The sequence below is a fragment of the Macaca nemestrina genome, chromosome 13 (genome assembly GCF_043159975.1).
Source record: "Macaca nemestrina isolate mMacNem1 chromosome 13, mMacNem.hap1, whole genome shotgun sequence".
Lineage (NCBI taxonomy): Eukaryota > Metazoa > Chordata > Mammalia > Primates > Cercopithecidae > Macaca > Macaca nemestrina.
The window spans coordinates 43,524,193-43,550,481 of NC_092137.1; the positions used below are offsets into that span (position 1 = coordinate 43,524,193).

General features: G+C 40.0%; 1 protein-coding gene and 1 non-coding gene across 12 annotated transcripts in view; one reads left to right on the plus strand and one right to left on the minus strand.

The window, feature by feature from the left end:
* LOC105464931 (THADA armadillo repeat containing) overlaps positions 1–26,289 on the minus strand; it is a 356,256-nt gene that overhangs the window by 152,889 nt on the left and 177,078 nt on the right. For all 11 annotated transcript variants that reach the window (XM_071076636.1, XM_071076633.1, XM_011713068.3 and 8 more), the window contains one exon: positions 13,968–14,136. In XM_071076636.1, coding sequence (XP_070932737.1) covers positions 13,968–14,136 — 169 coding nt within the window. The remainder of the gene's footprint in view (positions 1–13,967; positions 14,137–26,289) is intronic.
* LOC112423788 (U6 spliceosomal RNA) lies at positions 24,265–24,371 on the plus strand. The gene has a single exon (XR_003014339.1). It is a non-coding gene; the product is annotated as a U6 spliceosomal RNA (small nuclear RNA).

A 26,289-nucleotide genomic window follows, 5' to 3' on the forward strand; every position in this document is an offset into this window, starting at 1 on the left:
AGTTTAACTGGGGATCTTGTGAAAATGCAGATTCTAATTCAAGAGAGTTGAGGTGGCCTAAGATTCTGCATTTCTAACCAGTTCTAAGCAATGCCGATTCTGTGGTCCAGCACCACACTTTGAGTGACAAGGTTCTCTAAACTGTGCCTGACCTCGGGAAATGAGTGCTTACTAACACTCCACAACAACCTATTGCACCTGTGAAAGGTCGATCATTTTTTTTTAAAAAGTGAAAGATGTTGTCAATTCTTAAATATATACATAAATACCAAAAATATTCACTTGAACACAAATTCTTTGGCGGACTTTTTGGAGTTATTTTGCTTCTTTTTTTAACTGAAATTTTAGATGTTTTTAGGCCTCTACCATCACTCCTGGTCTAACTTCTACCACACACACACAGGTTACCCCCCATCTCAGTTTCTCTATATGATTTTTAAAATGACCAAACTTACTCTGATCAATGCAGTGATAGTAAGAGTTAACTTCTGAAATGGATAGACAACTGAAAATTATGCATCTCTACTCATGCTCTCATTCGGGAGGGAGAAGTAAAAATTTAGAGAAACAACAAAGGAGGAAAAGCTAGGACAAGGGGAGAGTAACAAAGTAAATCATACATTTTTCCAGAATAGATGAAATGATGATCTTCAAGACACGTTTACTGAACAATATAGTCCTTCTTCTCTAATGAGGCCGTTGAGCTCTTGGGGAGGGGCAAGGGCATGAGTAAGAGCCTACCACAGCTTAGGGATTACAGGCCAGGGGACACTGTTACTGATTTTCTTCAGAAACCTACCCAACTCAGTACCCCTTTGAGTTGGTGGGTGTGGATTGTAACTACATTTCTAATTTACTCTAAGAGTTTCCTTTGAAGAACATCAACTCAAATTTCTAGCATCTTTTTCCTAAATGTACATATTGAACACACTATCTGTATGTTCAATCATGAATTTTAATAAATTATTGCCTTGTATCTCTGTTCTCTATATGCACATCTAAGAAACAGACCTGATGACTATTTCAATTTTCTCTCAAACTGATCAATGCATACTTCTTTTCAGTATAAGAAAAATTTGCGGCTGGATGCAGTGGAACATGTCTGTAATCCCAGCACTTTGGGAAGCTGAGGCGGGAAAATTGCTTCAGCCCAAGAGTTCAAGACCAGCCTAGGCAACACAGTTGTGACTCCATCTCTATGAAAAATTAAATTAAAATAAATAAATAAACAAAATTAAAAAACAGTTTGGAGGCCAGGTGCAGTGGCTCACGCCTGTAATTCCAGCACTTTGGGAGGCCCAAGACAGGCAGATCACCTGAGGTCAGGAGTTCTAGATAAGCCTGGCTAACATGGTGAAATGCCATCTCTACTAAGAATACAAAAATCAGTCACGTGTGGTAGTGCACGCCTGTAGTCCCTGCTATTTGGGAGGCAGAGTTTGCAGTGAGCCAACATCTCACTACTGCTCTCCAGCCTGGGTGACAAAGTGAGACTCTGTCTCAAAAAACACGAAAAACAAAACCAAAAAACCCCACAAAAAAAAACCCCAAAAAACAATTTGGTAATTGGACAAGTAAATGTCTCACATATTTGAAAAAATCAATTATAAAGCAGGAAACTGAAACTGCATTTCAGAAACATGTTAGATATAAAAATGACTATATATCCTGTAATCTAAGAAGAAAGGGCAAGCATAAAGTCTAAAAGTCTATCTGCTATAGATGGACTAAAATTTACATGTAAAACTCATCTTACTATCTAAAATTTTTTTTTAAAGGCTTAAGAAGTGAATAAGAAGAAAAAAGTGTCAAACAGCACATGTAAAATGTTAATTATACTGATCTCTTTGAAGATTAACAAAGGTGATGGAATTTTCTGGCACTTGTAAACTCTTCAAAGTCACAACTTTAAAAAAACCTCTTAAATCCATTTGATATTAAAAAAAAAAAAAAACTCCAAACAAACAATCTTAGACTCCTTTTTAGAAATATAATTCTCAGGAAGCTAATGAAAAATGTCCCCCTCACCAGAAATTTTACTTTGTAAAGATTAAAAAGGCATCCCAAATAGAAAAATGAGCAAGATTCTAAACACTTATTCCATATGAACGTGGGTCCATCAGTAAAACATGTGATATCTGATGCCTATACGCACCTCAACAACTGCTTCAGAGAGCTACCAGTTCAAGACTATAACACACAACCCACTAATTAATAAGGATAAAAAAGTGGAGGACGAAGCAGGAAGGCAACATTTGGCAACAAAGGTGAACATTTGCAAGTACAAATTCATACCTCAATAATCCCATTCACTTGATGTAGAGAAGGCACAAAATACGCATGCTATTGACAGTAACAAGAGAAATTCAAGTAAGATTTAACTTATGTTTTTTTCAAACATATGCCTTTGTCCAAAACAGAAAGAAATATAATTATATTTAATATAATAGATGTAGTTTTCCTTTGTTTCCCCAGACAGACAAAGAAAAACACGTGTAAGAATGATTTGACAATTTCTAAAAGCAATAATAAGGATATGTTTTTAAAAGTCTTATTTGTATGCGTCATACTACTTTCAGAGTCAAGCGCCAGATTTACTACTGACTTTGACATTTACATATATGACATCTATATAATATTTAAGGTCCTTTCAAAAATCTTAACATAATTACGGGCTGGGTGCGGTGGCTCACGCCTATAATCCTAGCACTTTAGGAGGCTGAGGCGGATGGACTACCTGAGGATGGGAGTTCAAGACCAGCCTGGCCAACATGGTGAAACCCCATCTCTACTAAAAAATGCAAAAAATTAGCCAGATGCAGTGGCACACACCTGTAATTCCAGCTACTCAGGAGGCTGAGGCGGAGGCTGCAGTGAGCCAAGATCACGCCACTGCACTCTAGGCTGGGCTACAGAGTGAGACTTCCTCTCAAAAAAAAAAAAAAAAGCATAATTACTATCTCCACCATGTATTTTCAGTACCCATTAGATTTATCCACCAGTTTCCTTTCTGAGGTCTGAATCTGGGAATATGGACAAAGTTTTATGCTTAACTCAAAGAAAAAATTTTTATGTTCTGGGTTAAGTTTTCAGCAGAACCTCTTGTTCTTAGAGAAGATTCATTCACACAGCCTCTTGTCCCCAACCCAAGAGAGGATCAGTGAAATAGATAGCAACTGTACCTGGCAATTCATCAGTGCTTCAAGTAAAGAAGTGATACAATTTTAATTATGTGCTATTTTCCGAAGCTTCCTTAGGTAAACAGAAACTAGAATTTTATTATGCTTTCTGACTCTGGGGAGGGCAGAATTCAGTTTCAGCTATATATCATGAAAGTGGATCAGAAACAGGTTGGAACAAGGACATGAAGCACGCTATAAGAAGCTACAATTTTAAAAGTGAGCTGGCTTATACGTTCACAACACTTTTCCAGTAGAAAGAAAGAGAGAGGAAGGAAAGCGCCTCCTTAGTGATTCCAGTCTGAGTTTTGTATCCCCCCACCTTTTCATTTATGCCTATGCATGGCTCACTGTAGAATGCTGAGCCACAACTTCTGCCTGGGTCAGGAACGGTTTCTTTTGTGGTTGCTGGTATTTAAAAGAGCTGTATCATGCCTTATCCCACGGGATGATGGGGAAAATCCATAGGTACCATGGAACAAAGGTTCTCAACAAGCTGCCCCCGCCTCTGCCCCCTGCCTCCCCAGAGGACATACGGAAATGTCTAGAGACATTTTTGGTGGTGGTTGTTGTCACAAATGAAGGAGGGGTGCTACCAAACACACCACATTGCACAAGGCAGCCACCCACAACAAAGAATGTCAAGAGTGCTGAGGCTGAGAAACCCTGCCACAGAAGCAAAGGGTGAAGTGGGTAGCAATACAGAGAAATGCAAGAATGTCATGAACAATAATATGGTCTAAAATAGGAAAAGACTTGTATTACTTATTTAAACTTTCCTTTAGGCCTGTGTGTTGATTTTACTTCAGGCCTCAGGTGGCTACCAAATTGGCTATACTCAACCACAGTGCTTTTAAATGGTCAGCTGTGTCCTTAGTAACTCAAATATGTTGGGTGCCATAAATATATCTAAGAACTATAGCACAAGTACATAAACCGTGCAATCTCAAATATCCTACCCTAATAAAAACAAAGGTATTACTTTTTGCCTATTCCATCTGCATATACTAAAAACACGTAACAACAAATAATACTATTTTTATTGGATGAGAACCACCAAACAAATCCCTTCACATTATGGGACCACATACCATCAGATATTTTACAGGGATTCTAGGAAATGACAAAAGTCTGACAGTGTGCCCACTGTGAGATGTTTCGTTGTGTTGCATAATTTTTAAAGTATACTCAGAATTATCTTCAGTCATATGAAGTCTCAGACAATAAGAGTGGAATGGCTTGGAGGGGATGGAAAGCATGACTTCCAAGATGAAAAAAAAAACTTGGAATATGCTAGATTAACCTATCTAGGAGGATCCTGTATCTCCTTTCACTTTATGAACTTCAAATTTCTCCCTTCCCATGATAAAAAGAGTCCTTTGTCTCAGACAGCATGAGACACTGATTTCTCAAGTTTCCGTTGGGGTCTGAGGGAGAGGATGTAATTCAAAACAAAACAGGTGCAAGGAATAACAACCTGATACGCAGGAACTCTGCTCTTAAAAATCTGAGCTAACCTCAGCTCTTATAATCTTTAACATGATCTACAGGAAGGCAGAGAACACAGTGACTGACTGGAGGAACCTCTCTGTGAAATATGATAACAACGTAAAGTCAAAATTGCTGAAAATGGACTTATTTCTCTTATGCACTCACTTATCAATAGGAACCCTCACGTTTTACAGTATTATTTCAATTACAACATTAATTTTTTTAAACACAGTTTTCTTTAGCTCAAGGTCTTTTACTCACCATCTACATCAGAGATTCTTACATTTTTAATCATAACTCCCTCCACCCCCCACCCATAGCAGTGGTGGTGGCAGCAGCAGCAAGTATTAATAATAGCAACCAACACTTACTGAGCATTTACTATATACCAGAGACCTTGCTACCCACTTTCCACATATTAACTCACTTAATCTTCACAGCCACCCTATGAGGTCATTTTATTTTCCCATTTACAGAAGAAGTGGAGGTACAGAAATTAAGTAACTCACCCAAAATAGCACAGAAAGTAAGCAACAGAGCTAGGATCTAGAGGGAGACAAGCTGGCTCCAGAGCCCGCTCTTACCTACTACCTGAAAGGACCTCTCTGAGCACATGCTTCCAGCTTTTGTGTACTTACTAACTTAGAAATTATATACTATTCTATGAATACATTATGTACATTACATATCAAATGTAAAATAATAGCTAAAAGCCAGGTACACCTGTAGTCTCAGCTACTCTGGAGGCTGAGGCAGGGGGACCACTGAGCCTGGAGTTCAAGGCCAGCCTATGCACCACAGCGATACCCTAGTCTCTAACAATAACCATAATAATAATAAAAAAGGATGCGATAAAATAAATAACACACTAACGTATTCTTCCACATATGTTATTGTCTTGCAAACCCCACTTTGAAAGCTACAGGCCTACAGAGCCCAAACTGCTTGGCCCAGCATTTGTGGTCTCTCACATGTTGACCTGCACCCACCCTGCCATTCACACATCCTCTCTCCTTGACACAACAGGCTGGTTTGCTCATTGCCTCCTGCAAACACTTTCTGATGCCCTCCCCCATGCCTGGGCTTATACCATGTCCCTTGCCTCAAAAACAGAAAGCTAGTTTCAAGGTTTATCCCAAGGCCCAATGTTCCCCTGAAACCTCTGATCTCTCCAGTCCATCCTGGTCTTGCCTCTCAGATGTGTGATCTCGGCCACATGCTTGGTGCACGTAACATGTAGCCATGTATTTCTGGGTAACTGTCTGCAGTGTCAATGGTTTATTTTCCAGGTAGCTCATAAGCTTCTTGAGAGCAGGGAATATGCTATAAATTTTCTTTGTATCCTCCATAGTACCTGACATAGTATGTAGTATGATGTACTTAACTTCTCAATAAATATTTGCTAAACAGAAGAATAAACATTCTCCACATTTACTCTACATCTCTAAGGCCCAGGTCCAGAGGGTTAAGGTAAATGTCATACTAGAAAGCAGAGAAAGTAATATGACGGATACTTTGCTCTTTGCCTAAGCTCATCAGAACCATGACAGATTGACCTTATTCACTATGATTCCAGATGAAAAGGACCTCAGAGTCCCCAGCAATTCTGGCATCTATAGTGTGATGAGCTCACTTTAGGGAGCTCTTAAGTTTCTAAAGTAATGGCATCCTTCCTGGCCTTGTTTATCCACTATTGCCCACTCTATTGGCACTTTCCTATGGGTAAAGATAGTCTCAAACATGCACTTGGTATACCTGCTTACAGATGTCTGCAGCCAGCAGTTTCAGACGAAAAGACGTCCACCCTTTACCTTTATTCAAAAAACAAGAAAGTTTTCCCATGTCCTGTGATGTGATATAATTTGCTCAAACGTTGTTTCCAATGATGACTATTCTGACATGCCAACTGCCCTCCTCTCCTATCTATTCCTGATTCCCATTAGCCTACTCGTTCTTTTGTCTGCAGCAACAATTACTTTCTAACAAACTATCTAACTTACTTATTATATTTACTATAATAAGTTCTGATATGTTTTACTCTTGCTGCTGGAATATAAGTGCACTGAGAGCAGTAATCTTGGAGGGCAAGGATGTGTCTCTTCTGTTCTCTGATGTAGCCTAAGCACCCAAAACAGTGCTTGGCACGTGCTCAATTAGCAGTTGTCAAATGAATGAATAAACAGATGGATATCAAGTCCCATTTTGCTCACAATCCCGAAGGCCCCAGAGAGAATCCTTCTCGCCTGACAATATTCCTTGTCTTCACCCAGAGAAGCAGTGTACAGAGAAGCAGTATACAGAGTTTCTTATACAGAGAAGCAGTATAGTACAGTGGTTAACTACACAAGCTCAAAAGCTTCAAACAACCCTGAGCTTGAATCCCAGTTTTAATCTTGCATAACTTTAGTGAAATCTCACAACCCCTCCTGTTCTCAGTTTTCTCACCAGTAGGATGGGAATAACACCTATCCTCCAGAAGAGGCTCTGGAGGAACTCAGTGACTGGTACATCACACACACGCTCTCGCACTAAATATATATATATATATATTTTTTTTTTTTTTCCTCTTTTTGCTATTAATTCCCCTACTCTAATCAACTGACAAATCTCTAAGTTCCACATGCCCCTGACTGATACTCTGAGTTCTGAGCACTTCAAAACAGCAGTACATTGCCTGGGGAATAATGACAGTGCAGTACAGTCAATGCTCCAGAACCTGGCAGCTAAGAGCTGTCTCCAACACCCAGCAAAAGCTCCCTAAGTAACAGACACTAAATAAAAGCTTTTGGATGTTTATAAGGAAGGGATTAATTCATCTTCAAAAGTAGCATTTTAATTAAAAATGACTTTTCTGGGCTTATATCCAGAAAGGAATATATTGCCAAAAGGTAAGATTTAACAAGGTTTAGTTCTTTCTTTAGGTTTGTTTTTTTTTTAAGAGTCCAGTGCTTCCCAATCCTTTTCACATCAAGGCACACATAGAAAGTAATCTTTCTTTGGCACTCTGGGATAAAACTGACGATGCTGCTCCCAGCTGCAGGTGACTGCCTAGAGGCCCCAGCCCTGCCAGGCCACACTCAGACTCCCTGAGAGCTGAAGGAATCGATAAATACCTTGGCACATCCATAGCCACACCACTGGAGAAACTCTGCCTTAACACTTTTTGGACTGGGGACCTTTCTAGCAACTTAGATTTTTCTCCTTTCATACTAACAGAAGTTCTCAAAAAGAAAGAATAAATCTGGCCACCTGACAAGAGTGAGCATTTTCTTCAAATGATGACTCATTCCAGAAAAAAAGCACACAGACCAGAAATCCACCTATAACTTATAACATCAGCATAGTTTCACGCTTTTCTTTTTGATTTTCCATTCTGAAACAATATTTTCGAGGCATAAAACAAACAACAATGGAGATGGTCAACATCTTAGGTCGCCAAATGGAATCTATCAAGAAATGTTCCATTTCTGGACAGCTGGACCATTTTTATGTTTCACAATTTTGTACTTTTAAGAAATACAAATGATATTAAAATTCTTAAAGCACTAAGACATTGTCTCATGTGATTACATTTTTAAAAGATGGAAATGATAGTTCTTTTATATTTAATCACAAATTTTGATGTAACAGCAATATTAATAGAAATATATATACATATCTTTTCTATAAATGTTCATTTGCTTCCCTATTTAAGAAACTCCAGTAGAGTTGACACTTAAGGCTACCTCTGTCACTGATTTTCTACTTGCTTCCACTGCTCCCGTCTGTAGCATAGACTGAAGGGCGGTTGGTACCATCCCTGCTTCTTGCACAGTGATTCCTTCATACAACTAGCTGGCCGAAATAGCCTACCTTTACTTCTTTCTTTGTTTTCTGGTTTTCTTCCCATAAAGGTAATGCCAAGGTCTAGTCCAATTTCGGTCTTCATGTGTCCCATCCAGCCCAACACTACTGTTCCCATCATGTAAAGATTCTGACCCTATAGCAAACACAGAGTATATTGGGATGTTCCAGACTCAAGCAGAAATGGCCTCAGTTTCAGTCTCCTTTTATGCCTGATGCCCTGTCTGGCATTGTATCTTCTGTCTCCTCTTCATTTCTGTTACTCATATGATCCCTGGTCCCTGAGGGCTCACTTGGCTTCTAACCCACAGCTCTCTTTAAGTTTGCCTCAAAGGCAAACTCCTTATGTTTTCACCAGTGCCTAGAACAGGGTAAGCAAGCTACAGTGTCTGCTGAATTAAATTTAGTCCTGACCAACTTCTCATGGTCCTATCAGTTCCTAGATCTAGGATCCGTAACTCCTATGGTTACCCAAGTTTGAGAGGTTTTGTCAGACCCTTAAGGATGACAGAAGGTATGGCAACTATGGACTTGGCTATAGGCTAGGTCCCAAGGGAGGATCTGTATTTCCAGATACAGATTTAGTAGCATTAAATGGAAGACCAAAGAGAAATGATGACAGAGAGATGAGTGGAGAGGGAAGGGTACAATATACCTTTTACGGGTCACAGCTTCCCTGGGTTTCACTGACTTCTTCTGTCTCAATAACACAAATAGATTTACTTTGTTTCCACTGTATCATAACATACTAAATTAGATTTAAGGGGAGCAACTGAGTGATAAAGTTTATCTTTAGATGGATTCTTGGTTTCTTCTCCTTAGCCATAAAAAGTTGTTATTCGCATCAGAGGCAGCACATTCTAAAGAAAATAGGAACACAGGCTTTGGAGTTTAATATGTTATCTCAGCCGGGCGCGGTGGCTCATGCCTGTAATCCCAACACTTTGGGGGGCTGAGGTAGGGGGATCACTTGAGGTCAGGAGTTCCATACCAGCCTGGCCAACATGGTGAAACCCAGTCTCTACTAAAAACACAAAAATTGGCCAGGCGTGGTGGCGGGTGCTTGTAATCCAAGCTACTCGGGAGGCTAAGGCAGGAGAATTGCTTAAACCCAGGACGCAGAGGTTGCAGTGAGCTGAGATGGCGCCACTGCACTCCAGCCTGGGCGACAGAGTGAGACTCTGTCTCAAAAGGAAAAAAAAAAAAAGAGCTAAATTAAAGAGCAATAGATCACCTTTTATTTGTAGATAACAACAACAACAACAACAACAACAACCCAAAATAGACAAGAAATGAAAAAGCTGAAAATTCAAACTCTTATTTCAAATGGTATACATTTTCTTATGAATTACCCAAAATGTGAGTTAAGTACCCAAGAATCAGAATAAACCCTTCCTCATGATTGTTGGCCTCTTATATTGAGCTCCTCCTCAATATAAGAATTTTCTGAACTCCAATATGATCTCTTGAGAGTGATAAGCAACCTAGTAATAATGTTAAGTCCCCAACATGAAGAGTTTCGGCAACAAAAACAGAAGGTTAATTCTACTTAAGAGACACAGCAGCCCTGCTAGTGATGTTCCCAAATGAGGTAATGTCCATGGCTCTTATCTAGCCTTTATTGAGATTTAATGTCATTTACCCCTGGCTCTCATGAATCTGCTGCATAACCTCACCTTTTCTAATGTGTGTTACTTCTAACCATCTCAACACAGCAATTATGAACCTCTGGTTTTTAAAATGATTAAGAAATGAATCCCACATGTTCTTTTTTTTTTGCAAGTGTTATAATTTGAGTCTTTCTTCCATAGTCCCAGAAAATTCAGAGATCAGCATATTTCTTGTTTTGAAGGTATACTATAGAAATACTCTGAGATTTGATATATTTATGTAAACATTTTCAAAGCGGTCAAAATGTATAATTCAAGAAAATGTTCTGTGAAAGAATTTGTTTTCTGACTACAAAATGATTTCCTGCTTTTGAAAAAAATAACAACTTTATATTTACTTAGCTGGCTCTGGAGATCCCATGGAGATGATCATTCCTTTCAATCTCTAACACCTCTTTTCCAGGTGCAGGCTTTTTAATGATTTCAAAGGTAGCTTTATGTGGAGAGGAATCTATAAGATGTAGAAAGGAAAAAGAAAAAGAGCCCTTCCCAACTTAACCCTTTATGCTTTCCCCAGAAAGAACCACAGGATGGACAGAACTAGGACAACGCAGGTGTGACACTCAAATGGACACGCCAGAAAGACTTTCCACATCCCTTTGACTTCTTTTTCTGAACCAGGGTAAACCAACCTTGATAAAGGTAGGAATCTGCCTGACAAACATGAATACGATACCCAACACCCACATTTGCTGGCTTTTATTCAACAAGCCCTTCATCTCACCAACACTTAGGAACAAGAGCAACAGCCACAACAAACCCAGAGTTCTAGGGTTTACCCTTTCCACAGGATTTCACATTTTATCTAGCAGAAGAAGTAAACTTGAGACTATCAAAAGCAGCCCAGAGGCAGAGCAAAAGACCATGTTTTGTTGCTGGGCAGACTGGTGAAACTCAGCCAGAACTGTCAGTAGTGTGTATGGGAAACAAGGCTGGGAGGCTCATTTGCACAACTGATGAGAGAGCCCAAGAAGCAACTCCAACCAAACTATTTGGACAAAGTTCAGCCAAGAGTGGATCTTCAGTAAAGAAAATCTGATGGCTTATCCACTTGACAAGCTAGGCCTTCCTTCTAACTCAGATACACTTTGGAAAGGCTGTTCTGTATTCCTCATCATTCCAGCCCTGCTCTTTCGAAGAATCAGCAGAGTCTGACACAATCAAGAGATATAAATTTTGAGGCAGAGCAAATAATTTTTGGGTCACAATGGTCCATCTTTAAGACCAAGACAATAACCCCTGCCCCTCTCTTCATCACAGGGATGTAGTGAGAACTCAAGGGAGATGAGTGCTCAAGAGCTGATAGTAAAGAAAAGACCTAAGACCCATAATGTATGTAACATAGACTAGATGATCTCAAACTGCAGTCTGGGGCAGTGCAATCTTTTCAAGAGGTCCCCAAGACAAATTATTTTCAAGTGATGCCAAGAAAATAGTTTCCTCTTTTACTCTCATTCTCTCATGAGTGTACAGTGGAGTTTGCCAGAGGCTACAAGGTGTGTGAGGATGTCATTATTTTGATGACTAATGCAATATGTACTTGTGAGTCCTCGTGTTTTAATATTTTCTCAAGTTTACTTTTTTTGTTGAGACAGAGTCTCACTCTGCCGCCCAGGCTGGAGGGCAGTGGCATGATCTCGGCACACTGCAACCTCTGCCTCTGGGGTTCAAGCAATTTTCGTGCCTCATCCTTCCAAGCTGAGAAGCTGGGACTAAAGGCATGTACCACCACACAGTTAATTTATGTATTTTTAGTGGAGATGGGGTTTCGCCATGTTGGCCAGGCTCGTCCTGAATTCCTGGCCTCAAGTGATCTGTTCAGCTCAGCCTCCCAAAGTGCTGGGATTATAGGCATGAGCCATCACACCGGCCTGTCTCAAGTTTACTTTCTAATTGAATATTGATAGAGAAAACTCTCTGGGAGCCGTAATAGCTTTTAAGAGTCTAAAGAGGTCCTGAGACAAATTTGAAAACTGCCAACCTAGAACTTCAGTCCCACCCAAACCAGTAGGTTCCCACTCAGGGGCTACCTTCTCACCCACTGGGAGCCTTTATGCTGCTCTCTTTGCATGGGAGACTCCTTCCCTTTCTTTACTTGGCTAACTTCTTCAGTCTCTGCTTAGATGTTGCTTCCTCTGGGACATTTTCCTCGATTTCCCAGAGGAGCCTGGTGGCCCTGCTATGTGTTCACCCAGCACTTAGCGCACTACATTGTGATTGCCTATTTTCTGGTACTTTTTTGTCCTTGGCTCCTTCAAGGCAAAAACTGACTTACTTGCTATTATGACTGTGACACAGTGGTATGTAGTAGGCATTCAGTAAATATTTGTTGAATATAGAAAACAATCAAGGAACGGCCAGGCACAGTGGCTCATGTCCATAATCCCGGCCCTTTGGGAGGCCAAGGTGGGTGGATCATTTGAGGTCAGGAGTTCGAGACCAGCCTGGTCAACATGGTGAAACCCAATCTCTACTAAAAATACAAAAATTGGCGACTGTGGGAACAGTGGGGGTGCAGAAAGCTCGTAATTCCAACTTCTCAGAAGGTTGAGGCACAAGAATGGCTTGAACCCAGGAGGCAGAGTTTGCACTGAACCGAGACTACACCACTGCACCCCTGCCTGGGCAACAGAGTAAGACCCTGTCTCAAAAAAAAAAAAAAAGAAAAAGACAAAGATAGTTCTATCTTGCATTCTTATTACCTAGGGAGAATGAGTTATGAAATAACTAGTTTTCATTATAGTACAGGTTTATTAAAATTAATAATAGACTATCTATATATCTTGTGGTGTACCAGGCACTATTCTAAGCATGTTGTATGTATTAACTCCCTTAGTGTTCACAGAGTTCCTATGAGGTATATGCTACTATTATCCTTATCTCAAAAATGAAGACATGGATGTATAAGTAATGAGGGGTAGATCTGAGATTCACACCCAGGCTGTCTGGCTCCAAAGTTTCATCTTGTTAATCACTCCAGCCACTGCCTGCCACATCAGCAGTGTCGATCTCAGGCTTATAACATGTATTGAGATCTCAAGGCCATCTCTCAACTCTGTTCATAAACCGAGAACATGACCTGACATTTATATTCCACCCCTAACCCTATGCCCGGGTGAGCAACTATAGCAGCCATTTGAACACAAGACCTCACCAATACTACCTGTCCTCAAGTTAGGGTTGAAATAGGGCAGTTTCAGCAAAAAGTCTCTTTCTCGTTTATTTTTTGTATGTTACTTTTTTCTAGAAGAAGTGTTAGGTTAAAAACAAAAAACTTGTACATTTGTTCAAAATAATAAGGTTTTTTGGTAGCACAGAGTAAACAGGAAAGGTTCAATACTTCCATGTACTAAGGTGCTGTGCCACAGGGCAAACTCTCCCTGATGTGTATAACTCTTCCTGTGCCTCTTAGGTTAACCTCTCTCAAGGTAGCTTCCAGTTTTACTCTGAACAGGTAGTAGCCCAGAATGTTTTGCAGGCATACTTGATGGAAAAGACAAAGTTTTATCTGGCTCACAGAGGTAAGGCCAAGTGGGAGAAAGTATACTGTAGAAAACACGGGATTTATTGCAAAAGATAATCTGAGAGAATCACAATGTAACACTGTAGTGATATTTGGGATGAAAAAAGCATAACTAGGAGATACCTGATCTTTCAGAAGTAGAAAAAAAGTTCTACAAAGTTAAGAGGCTGTGTATCAAATCTTCACCAGCTAACAGTACATGAGAAACCAGAGTTCATCTTATGGTGTTTGACAGAAGTCACACAAAGCAACTTTACTTACCTGGAGAAGTGTCCCATGAATATGGTTTTGCCGGAAACACTGGTCAGTGCAGCTGGGGAGTGTGGCCAACAGAGTTCGAATGGTATTAGGAATGTGATCTATCATAACAAATGGGACCAAGGCACGAGCTGCCATTTCACGGGAGTGATAGACAGGTGAGTGACCACACCTGGGGAGAAATAAAAACACAAGACCATTCAACAGTCATCTCTACATCTGTCTTTGTATATACTTACATTCTCTCTAGCATGGGCTGGAACATTCAGGGGTTAGGGGGAGACAGGAGTTGCTCCTTATTCCAAATGATGTTTTGTATCTGCATTAGTTCTACAGGTGACTTTGCTTTGGTTAAAAACATCGTTAGCACCTATAATTCTTTATCACGGAGATTAAACATAGACAGGCTTGGGAATAACACAATAAACAGGTAGTATCAAAAAACAACTTACTCGTTAACTATTTATTGGGTATTTATGATAAGCAAAAGCACCATGATAAGTGCCATAAAAAATAAGACAGTCACCATTGTCTTTGAAGAGCCCATACTTTGGTTGGCCAGAGGAAAAGTATATTTGAAAAAATGACCAAAAGTACGAGACAGTATAGGAAAAGTGAGAAGCAAGTGATCTTGACATTATGACTATAGAAAATCAGAAGAAGGATGGAACTCAGGAAAGCAAGCATGATTCAAGTAGGCCAAGAAAGATCTGAAGTCATTTCAACCAAGGGCAAAGTGGTATAAAGCAAGACTAGAAATACTCAAGGTGTAGGTAGATGTGTTTGAATAATGCAGAGGTTCATGAATAACAGTAAAAGTTAAGGCTGAGAAGTGGGATAGGCCATACTGGGGAGTGCCACAAAGAGCATAGTCCATGGTCTGAACTAATTGTTAAGAGAACAAGAGATGGACCTTCAAATCACCAAATCCTTGCCTCTGGGCTGACTCATACCAAAAGAGCTGGAATAAAAGCCAGTTCTTAAATAGTGAAAGTCGTGAACAAGGGTTATTTTGAGATTCTAGAAAGGTCATTGTAAAGGCAGGTCATCTACAAGTCATCTTCATAAACACTCAGAACCTGAAAGGCCATAACCATTTTGTTGAAACTGTGCACTTTAAAGCCTCCACAGATATGAGATTGATTGATTGAGAGTAAAGTAAAAGTCTTCACAGATATGAGATTGAGAGGAAAGTCCAATATGCTAAGTACCAGCTTAAATAAGTTCTTGACTAGAACACTCAAGACTTCATGATTTTTCATCCAATTAAAAAGTAACTCAACTTACAGAAATGTCTTAGATGACAAGAATAGGGAAGGTCAGAAGATGGTAGACTCTGCAGGGGAAAAGAGATGGCCTCTTGACTTTCTTCAAAATTAATCTGTGTTCATGAAGGAATTACTTGGTAAGAATCAGGCCATTAGGGCTACATGGCCATGTTGGCTCAGGAGTAGAGGGACAGGGCCCTACAATAGCAATGTTTCTAATACCTTAGAGGTTATCGCCAACGTTTATTCTAATATGCCAAAAGAAATACAGATACAATTTCTGTACAACTAGAATAGTCGGAGCAGAATTTCATCATGGTGTTGGGGGAGGTAGGGGAAGAGGAGAAAGAAGTATGGGGTGAGTTTAAAAAAAATATATGCTATTTTTCCCCCTAAGACAGTTCTGTCTGTCAGGTAGGTCCTGCAGCACAGTTTCAGGACGGAGAAGAGGTCACCCCACATTATCTGTGGGAAAACAGACAGCTATGGTTACAGTAGTTGTGACAGTTCCCACAACTCATTCATTTTCTCACTTATTCTTTTTAAATGATTAAATGTTTAATCCGTAACTGGCAAATGCAGAAAAATGTTTGCTTTGGTCTATAGGAAATGATGAGGGAGGGGTCAGGGAGAAACTTCACTTGATTAAAAAAAAAAAAACTCTGAAAATGTTTTGAGATTTAATTAGCAAATCACCTCACTTAGTATGGCACAGTCATTTGTCGGAAGCTTCCCTTTCCGTCTGTCACCCACCTCTCCAATGCACACACTTTGTGTTACAGTGTGTTTTATGTTACCGAAAGGGCTCTTGTATATAAATGTTTCTTTTCAAATACAAATAACTCTGACATGGTTACAGATGTTTAGTTTCCAATTAGCAGTGACTGTACACTAAAGAGTGCCCCTCCTTTTGCTCCTGACTTTTGTAAATGATGATTTCCCAAAGGATTCTGGCATCCATACAAGAGGAAGAATGGAAAGTGGGAAAAGTGCCAGTATTTTCTGCTTTTGGATACCCTGTGTTAGGGTAGTTTCCAAACGCACACAACAAGGTTAAAAAGCAAAACAAAACTTCTCCTCAAAAAAGTAACACAATTACCAAAAAAGAAGCCAATTCTTGAAGTAATATTTAATTAAGTAACATTCATTATAAAGCAATGGTTAAATATTCCATCACAAATTCTTTAGATGGAAAGATTAGATCATAGACAAATTTATACATATATATGTAAACACTAAGAAAAAAATTTCTAGGTTACTGTTTTGTCACCTACTGGGGGCAGGGAGGGGGTCTGAGGAGCACATTTAGAATCTAGTAGCTATAAGAATAGAAAATTAGAACACCTGGATTTTCATTCTGCTTTGGACACTGAGTTCTGTGACTTGCAAAAGTCACAGAAACCTCTCTGAGTATCAGTACAGTTGAGAATGGTGGCAATGCTTTCTACCCAGTGGTCTGACGTGATGTCTAAGAGAACACTCCAAGTAGGAAGGACTTCAGAAATTCCAAGTTTTTACAGTGCACTGTGCCTGTGTCTAGTAATAGCATCAGTATATTCAAGAATTGCAGGCCTATAAGTGGCCCCAGGAAGAGAATTAAGAACATGTGGTGAATTCTATGCTGCTTTAAAAAGTTAAGACAACATGTTGATAATATGAAGGCAAAGAAGGTCTTTTTTTGGCCACCATTAAAAGCGGTGAGGAAGAGTCTCAAGCCCTTCTGAAATAAGTGGGATAGCCCCTGTCTCTCTAAGTTTCTTCCATAAAAGAAAAAAATACACTTAAGGTCTCAAAGGTCATTTCTACTTTTAACATTCCTTGAAAATCAGTCCCTCTAATAGCCCTAAGCTGTGTTCTAGGCTTGAATACTAGGTCCTCCACAGAATCTACAAGGTACAGACACCAGTGTCTTAAAACTTCTAGCCCTCTCACTTCAATAAACCCTTTCTATGTTCATTTTAATCACATATTTATTGACTGCCTACCATGTCCTCGACACTGTGTAACATAACACATGACACTTTTATTTATTTTTTTTTTTTGAGACACAGTCTCACTCTGTCACCCAGGCTGGAGTGCAGTGGCGCAATCTTGGCTCACTGCAAGCTCCTCCTCCCAGGTTCATGCCATTCTCCTGCCTCAGCCTTCCGAGTAGCTGGGACTACAGGCGCCCGCCACCTTGCCCAGCTAGTTTTTCATATTTTTAGTAGAGACGGGTGGTCTCGATCTCCCGACCTCGTGATCTGCTCACCTTGGCCTCCCAAAGTGCTGAGATTACAGGTGTGAGCGACCGCGTGCCTGACCGAGACATGATACATTTTTAATAAGAATACTTGCATCCCACAATTGTACAGCACTTGACAGTTGATAAAATACCTGCACACTTGTGATCTCTTTACTATGCAACTTCCCTGTAGGACAAAAAGGCATTATGAACCTAAATTAACAGATGAAAAATAAAATGAAGCTCAGAAGGGCTCAGTGAAAACTCCGAGGGCTAAGTCCAGGATGTGTAAGTAGCGCTCAGGCCAGACTGTGACCCAGAGCTCTCTGGCTACTCAACCTGTAGCTCACACCTGGAAATCAAGGGAGCATAAAAATATCTCCTAGCTAACAAAAACACAAACTGTAATTTATACATATGTGGAAAATTTCTAAATGAGTGTTTTGTTTTTTTTTTTAAACATTTTAAGGATAACGAAAATATTTCAGAAACTAATGTAAACTATGAACTCTCTCACAAGAGGAATATATTTATGAACATATACACACAATTTCCCATACAGTTTCAGGTTCGTGACACACATCCAAAACCCTTGAGGAGGGAGTTTCCCAGACCCAGGTGGGGAACCTCCTGCTGCTCTGTCGCATACATCAATGACAACACAATGTGGCTGTCAGGTGTGTGCTCTGCTGCATGTGACATAGCAGTGGAGAACACTGCTCACAGGGAACCACCAGCTTAGAGGTGACATACAGTCTGCTCATCACAAATCAGTGTACCCATGCAGACATACACAGCTGTAGAGTGGCACAGAAAAGTCAAGTGGGAGGCAGAGCTGAAACAACTTTCTGGAACAGATAAAGGACCTTCAAATGAGGGTGAAATACACACTTGAGCTTAACACTTGAGGAACCCAGAGGAGTTCAGAATGCAGTACTCTCAGCAAAAAAAAGGACCATTGAGCTGAGATCATGCTGACTTCACCACCTTTCACAGAGTGAGGGCAAAGCTTTTTCTACGTGTTCTTGTTTCATATCTACCATCACAATGTGTTCTTTTTTTCTGAAAGATTTCAAAGGAAAGCGGCTATACATCACCAAAACTGCCTCTGCCCACCCACATCTGTAGGGACGTCTACTGAGTACCTAGCACAAGCACACACTTGGTCAGGTACCAGAGAATCGGAGAGAAAACCACTGCCTAGGCCACAAGGAACTTAACAGTCTAGTGTGGAACACAGAAGAACCAGCCAATGATTCTCAGGCCATGAGAAGTAAACACAAGCTGCTGCTGCTGTGTAAGTGCGACACCTGTGTGTGCGAGTACTAGTCTAGGTGATCATGCCCAGCTCTGCCTAAGTGGGGAGAGGTGGGGAGAGGCAGAGAGCGCTTGGGTTTGGCAAGAAAGAAGTCCTTCCCCAGACCTGTGCCTTTCCCTATGTGAACCCAAACTGCCCCTCAGGGCATCCAGACAAAAGGAAAGGAACTGAGATTAAGTTACTAGTATGTGCCGGGACTGGCTAGGTGCTTTAGATACACTATTTTAATTATTTCATTAATCTGCATCCCAAGGTCAGTGTCATTATCCCTATTTTAAGATGAACAGAGTGAGGTTTCCCAGCATACTTTGGGTCATAAAGTTAGCATAAAGTCCGCATTTTAATTAGGGTCTGTCTACCTACAAAATTCAGTCTTTGTAAGACTTTACAATGCAGTTGCCTCAAAATCCCCAGAGCCTTGGAAAAGCCAAATGTTTCCAAACATTCAACCTAATCACACTAAGGTATGAACGACTTAGAGAACCAACCAGTCTCTAATTTGTAGACCGCGAAGCAGAACAACAAAGATGATGCTGATAATAGCTAACATTTCCTGAGCATTTATTAAAGACCAGGCTCTGTAGGTGGTACCTCATTGAAATCTGACAAGCCAGAGTGGCTGAGAAACTTTGTAGGCAACATGGGGGAGGTGTTTTTGAACTGAGGGAACTTTAAGTCTCAGTAGCATTGGGTGAGTCCCCGTATGTCACAGGAACCAGAGGCTTCAAAGTCTCCAAATGGCTTCAGGATCCAGCCAATATCCCCTTCCATCCTACCTCATTAACATAATTAACATTCCCCCAGTTCCTCCCCATTTCCTGACCCACCTCCAGTCCTGATTCTTATTTTTCAGGTGAGGCTATATCATGTACAAAACAGAGGCCCCCAAACTTCTGTCAGTGATGAAAAGGGCCATCCACTTGCTCTAGATGGCCCTACTTAACCAAGCAGTTAGCATCTTCCAAGGTGGGGTGAGTTCAAAAAAGCTATGTCTGACCCTGATCCCACCCTGCCAACACACCCCCTAAAACCTCTCACTAAAGTTACTCAAGAATGCCAGCCATACCACTATGGTCTGTTTGTCCTACAGCACAGCTGTCAGCTCTTGGGAAATGGTCATCTACTGACAAGCCAAAGTTGAGACAACCCTATTTAACAGGCCATCTCTAAAGGCTGGGTGAGACACAGCAGGCTGAGGCTCTGGATTATACTACTTTCAAAAAATCTTTCTTTCTATATATGTTTTGGCAAGCCAACTAGCGTTTGCACATTCCAGTTCATTCTCACTAGAGTAATGTCCTTTTACTCTTGTGCTTTTACTCCTGTACTGAAGAGGGAATTCCTCTTCATCTTCTAACTATGCTAAGGTATTACATTTTTGTTTAGAGACAGGGTCTCACTCTGTCACTGAGGCTGGAGTTCAGTGGCGAGATCATAGCTCACTGCAGCCTTGAATTCCTGGGTTCCAGTGATCCTCCCACCTCAGCCTCCTGAGTAGCTGGGATGATAGTCATATGCCACCAGGCCTAGCTGATTTTCTTTTTCTTTTTTTTTAAGTAGAGACAGGGTCTCATACACCTGGCCTCAAGTGTTCCTCCCACTCTGGCCTCCCAGAGTGCTGGGATTATAAGCATGAGCCACCATGCCTGGCCTCTGCTAAGGTATTACCTTTTTTGTGAAACTTTACTGTACCTCCTGTGATCAGAATCAATCACTTCCTTCCCTCTGCCTACTGCAATTGCATATTTAGCTCTGCCATAGCAGCCAGTGCATCTCACTTACCTTCCCCACAGTAGCTCTCAGGCATCATCATGTCTGCTAGACTGAAATGACTTTGAGAACAGAAACAGGGTCTTCATAGTTCTTTATCACGGAGCACATAGGACAGGGACTTAAGAACATGCTCTGGAATCCAGCAGACCTAAGTTTACATCTGACTTCTGACACTTACTAGTGTGTGACTTTAGATAAGTCAGTAAACCTAAGTTTGTACCTTCTATAAATGGGGAAAAGGAAGAATGCTCATTTCATAGGGCTGTTGTGAAGTTTAAATGAAATAATGCATGAAAATAAAATGTCTAGAAGACAGGCAGGTGGAATAATTTGAAAATAAAACCTTTATACACTTTACAAATTGTCTTTCTCTAGTGCTCTTTGTCTCAACAACTGGCTGAGGAAACAGGGCCTGGCCTGTACCAAACAGGCTCCAAGTGCTCACAAAGGCCTGCCCTCCTCCTTCCCCTCTAAATGAGCTGGAAAGGAGAGGAGGCTTGAGTTTCTCTAGGGCCTATTCACTTGTTTATGTGAAGCCCATTAGCTTTATTCTCCAGGTCCAGGGCCCAAGTCTATTTTCTGTCTACTCTACTGCTATTATACCAAGATTTCTTTTTCCTTTTTGTTGTGTGTGGTTCATAGTTTTAAATCTCGCCTTCAGGAAAACATGTATGTGTGGGTATGTGTGCGTGCATAAAAGAGAGAAACCACACACACACACACAAAGTTTGTATCCAGTGAACTGGAAAAAGCAGATATTTCTGCATGTCCTGTAACTATTAAATATGTTTTTGTTATAAACGTGGCATTGCTGAAGCCCTTTTCCACACTCTCAGGTGAGTTCAGTGATGGCCAAGGTTGCCAGATTCTCTAGTTGTTCTTCCTATGCCAATATTTCACTCATCAGAACTAACTGCTCATCAGAACTAGCTGTTCCTCCACCACCACCCGAACTAGCTGCTCCTTTTCTTACAACTCAAATCACTAGCACATAAAAATTGCATTGACTATAATCTTGCCCTCTGCATAGCTCAGGGATTTCTTTATTCAAATATATTTCCTGGAAGAGTAATGAGTTCGGGGCTTTTAAAGTTTGATTTTTTAAAAATCCTTGGTTTGGGTAGTAAGGAGAAAACAAGAGCCGTAGACAGTAGCTAAGCTAAAAACTGCACATTTCCAGACACACAAAGTAACTTCAAGTAGAATGTTTAAATACGTTATCTGTCGGGCAGTTCAAAGCTCTTTGCAAATTAATTCTAAGCAACACATTAAACCCTTAAAAAAATTATGAAGAAATGCCAACAATAAGCCACAACAGAACATCTAAAAACTGTACTGTGTGACCACTTGAGACAAGCCCAACCACAGAATCTAAGCCTCAGAGAAGCATGCTTTTGAGGTCACCTTCACACTGCCTCCCAGTGACCCAGGCTGACAGGCCACAGGCTAATAACTCCAGACTGAAATGTCAGCTGCTGGGAGCTAGAAATCAGCCTCCATCATCTGGACATCCCTCCACTTGCCCCTGCAAGAAACAGGCACAGCACTCAGCAACCTAACGTGGCAGAAATACAGGCCTGGCAGGTGCAATGGCTATGGCTACTTGATTCATACCATCCCTTTCAGTGCTAGGAAATAAGGCAAGGAAATTTTCCAGCACGGAGGGGTGAAGGTATACAATTTGGTTGTTACTTTAAAAGCTCTCTAAACAATGTGCTTTAATTGTTCACAATTATAAATATTCTTAAATAAATGAAAAGATGCATGATTTCTGAATGCTAATTTCTGGTTACTTGCTGATCAAAATGTAGAGATAAAGTATGAAAATTACATTTCATCTGAAATTTCATTTAAATGTTTCGTCATTTTTTGAGACGACAACAAAGACAATTTGAAACTAAATTTTTCAGATCCCAACCAAATGTTTTAGACAGCTGGGAAGGAGATTCTTCTCAGGGGCACTAAAATGTGCTATACCTTAGCAATAACTCTTTCCCGACTCTGGGAAAAACATGGAAAAGACTTTATAGCAAAGTACATACAAAGACATTGGGAGCCCTAGAAAATAAAAAGGAATCATCTTTCCTAAGCAAATAAAAATAACTGCTAGACTTAGTTTGAAAATTTGGCATAATCTTCCCTCCCAGTCTATCTGAGGGGTTTCTCTCTGACCCTGTACCAATGAGCCACACTCTGGTCTACTGTTCTCCTCATGCAACAGCTGCAACAGCATTCCGGATCTACCCTCGCGTTTCTTGGGCTGGGATGAGCTGCATGTAAGGGCTGCTGCATATGCAGACTGAATGAAAGAGCTGCACATTCCTCCCAATCGCGAAACCCTTCACAATGTTTCTGCTTAGCCTCCACAACCAACCAAGAAATGAGCACATTCAGGCAGCCACTGACTCTTTAAAGGGGGCTGAACACAATAACACTTGACCTCTCAGCATGTCTCCTCCTTTCCTTGCAGGCAGTGGATAGGTCTGAGAAATCAATAACAGGCTGGTTTTCTTTTGGTGTCGACTGCTCAAAGGCCAAGTTCTCAAAGTGATTTAATACAGTTGAAACTCACACCATTATCCTTCAGCGCAAGAGATTCCATATTTACAGTGATTGATTTTTCAGTTCACAAACACAGGAATGGGTAGTCATTTTAAGATACTATACAAAGGAATAGAGAGAATTTACCATCTTATTTTTTAAACCCTATTATATATAACCCTACTATATATAGATAGAAGGTTTAGAAAGGAATGTTTTTATTGCCATTAAAAAACTTTTTTAGCTTTCAAATTTTCTAGAACCTATGATAGCTCTCTATAGTCACATTAAATACATATTTTTATTCTGGTATTCAAAGTACTCTAATTCTAGTCCAAGACTGACTGGACAAATCATAGGTGCTGAGTAAATTTTTCTTTGACCAATTTAACTTTTCAGGTGATTATCTCTGAAATGTTATTAAAATCTTAGACAATCTAAATATCCTGTGAGTCAAGGGAATGCTCAACATAGACCAATTCTATTAACTTCCCTTTTTGACAATAATCTGTTACATTTCTAAAAGATTCTGATATCCATACTAAAAGGAAGGAAGGAAAAAAGGAAGTGAAGGCAGGAATATTTACTGAGTGCCTGCAAGACGCCAGGCAATGTGCTAGGTACTTGAAAACATTTTCTCTCATTTTTAGTACTCAGATAAACCCTTTAAAATAAAGTACATAATATTATATAAATGTATGTGGGTTTTCACTCTAGATAGTCTAGTGGGAACATAAAAAGAATGATGAATTCCCAAATACAATGTAACCACAACCAACTAAAATGCCTTGTGCCAATTCTTTTTGTTGTGATAATGAATGAGGAAACCTTTAGAGGCAATTTATCCCACGAATTTTAATGGCTGGAATGCATATTTGCAGGTCTCATACATAAGGAACTATCTAAATATGTTTCCTACTGCTCTAACTAGTGTTAAACAAAATAAAGCCTAAAGCTTTATTCAATATTAACTTTAACGAAGGCAAATTAGTCACCAGGACTTTGAAGTAAGTCATCCACCAAGTTGCAGCCATCAACCAACAGTTTATGAAGAACCCCACGTCAGACTGCGACAGGTTCCACAAATGCTGTGGCAGTGTCCCCTGATGTCCTCTCTCAGTACTGATCACCTCAGGTCAAATAACTTACAGTCATTCAAAGTATAGTATTAATTTTGTGCTTGCCTCGGCAGCACATACACTAAAATTGGAACGATACCGAGAAGATTAGGTTGGCCCCTGAGCAAAGTATGGTATTTATTTAAAGACAAGTTTGAATTGCCCAAGAATAAAAATCTTGAACCATAGTAACGACAAGAAAAGACACATACATGTCAGCACATTGGCAGAATCTTCTTGGGTTTAGAAGAAATACACGGTCATCAGCTTTAAGCGACTTTTTTGGTGAAGTGAAACCTGCTGTGAAGCAGAAGCACTTACACGGTTTCCTTTGTGTCTCTTACGCAAGGCTACTTTTAAGACATCCTCAGATTAAAATATGAGTATCTAACAATGTGGCCACAGCAAGTTACGTAATGTCCTTTCACATCCTCATCTGTAAACGCATATTAGAATAAATGATCTCCGAAGTCCCCTTCAATAACAAAATTCAATCATGGACATTTAAACATTCCAGGCAGATAGCTATCTTTTTTATTTTACAATATCATTATGACCTCTCTTGCTCCATTGCTTAATCTCATAATAGTGATGATAATAATAAAAGTTTTCTATCTAACACTAACCATACTCAATCTTTCTATAGTTGGAGCCAATTTTCTCTAGTTTGAGCCTCTGTGGAGTTGGAGAACAAATGACCAGTGTTTTCTACACACAGGAAAACCCTTCATTAACTCTATTGGAATCCCGTCATGAAAGCACCCTTTACTCTTCTGAGGGCTACAATCACTCCAACTCCTTTCATCATGTAGAACCTCTTCTCTAGAATCTCATTAATTATTTTGCATCTACAGAGGGTTAAATGAATCTTCCCAATGCCATCAGCTAAAACGATTGGTGCTACTACTATATGAGAGAAATTTGAGTATTTCTTTTAATTTGATTGCTTTGCAGAGACTGCAATTTGTTTTTGCTAAAGCTAATTAATGCCCCTGAATGACCCTCCTCATGTTTCACAGAAACACTTCAAGCTAAAACCAGAAAGAATGAATTTTTAAAAATAATAAAGTACAAGGAAAGTTTTCAAAAATTCCAAAAAACTGCTTTTTTTTTGGCCTGGAAAAATGACACAAAAGAGCACAGATATTGGGATACTAGCAATAGATTCATTCAAGGTACCTTTTCTCAAATGAAAATTGCAATTAGGTAAGTTGAGTCATATTTCAGCATGCCTACAGTATCCCAATAGACTATTGCCAGTCAGTTTTTAAATACCCCCTGAGAAAGTCTGACATCTTCCTTTGGTTATCCCTGTGCCCATGTTTACACTGCCAGTCAAAAAAATACTTCCTTATACAGTATAATTATACTTGCTGCAATTTAATTTTGTTTTTCTGGTTCTACATGCCAGGGAAAAGAGAGAAATCTATGCCTAAATGACTTGCATCCAAAATATATTCAGAATAGTAAGAAAACAAAACCAGGCATGATGGCTCACACTTGTAATCCCAGCACTTTGAGAGACTGAGGCAGCAGGATTGCTTGGGGCCAGGAGTTCGAGACCAGCCTGGGCAAAACGAGACCCCGTCTCTACAAAAAATAAAAAAAATAGCCAGGCATGGTGGCATGTGCTTGTAGTCGTAGCTACTCAGGAGGCTGAGGTAGGAGGATTGCTTGAGCCTGGGAGGTTGAGGCTAAAGTGAGCTGTGACTGTACCACTGCACTCCAGCTAGGTTGTCAGATCAAGATCTCATTTCTCTCTTTCTTTTTTTTTTTTCCAAGATCTCATCTCTTAAAAAAAAAAAGAGAGAGAGAGAGAGAGGAGAAAAGAAAGCAAACAACCTAACAGAAAAACTGCGTCAAAGTTTCAAACAGACACTTCAGCAAAGAAGATATATGAATGCCAAATACATGTAAAGATGCCCAACATCCTTAGACATTAGTGAAGTTTAAATTAAAACCCCAGTGACATACTACTACATACTCACTAGAAAGGCTAAAGTTAAAAAGACTGAGCATACTAAGTGTTGGCTAGGATATGCAACAATTAGAATTCTCATACTCTTCTAGTGCAAATGTATAA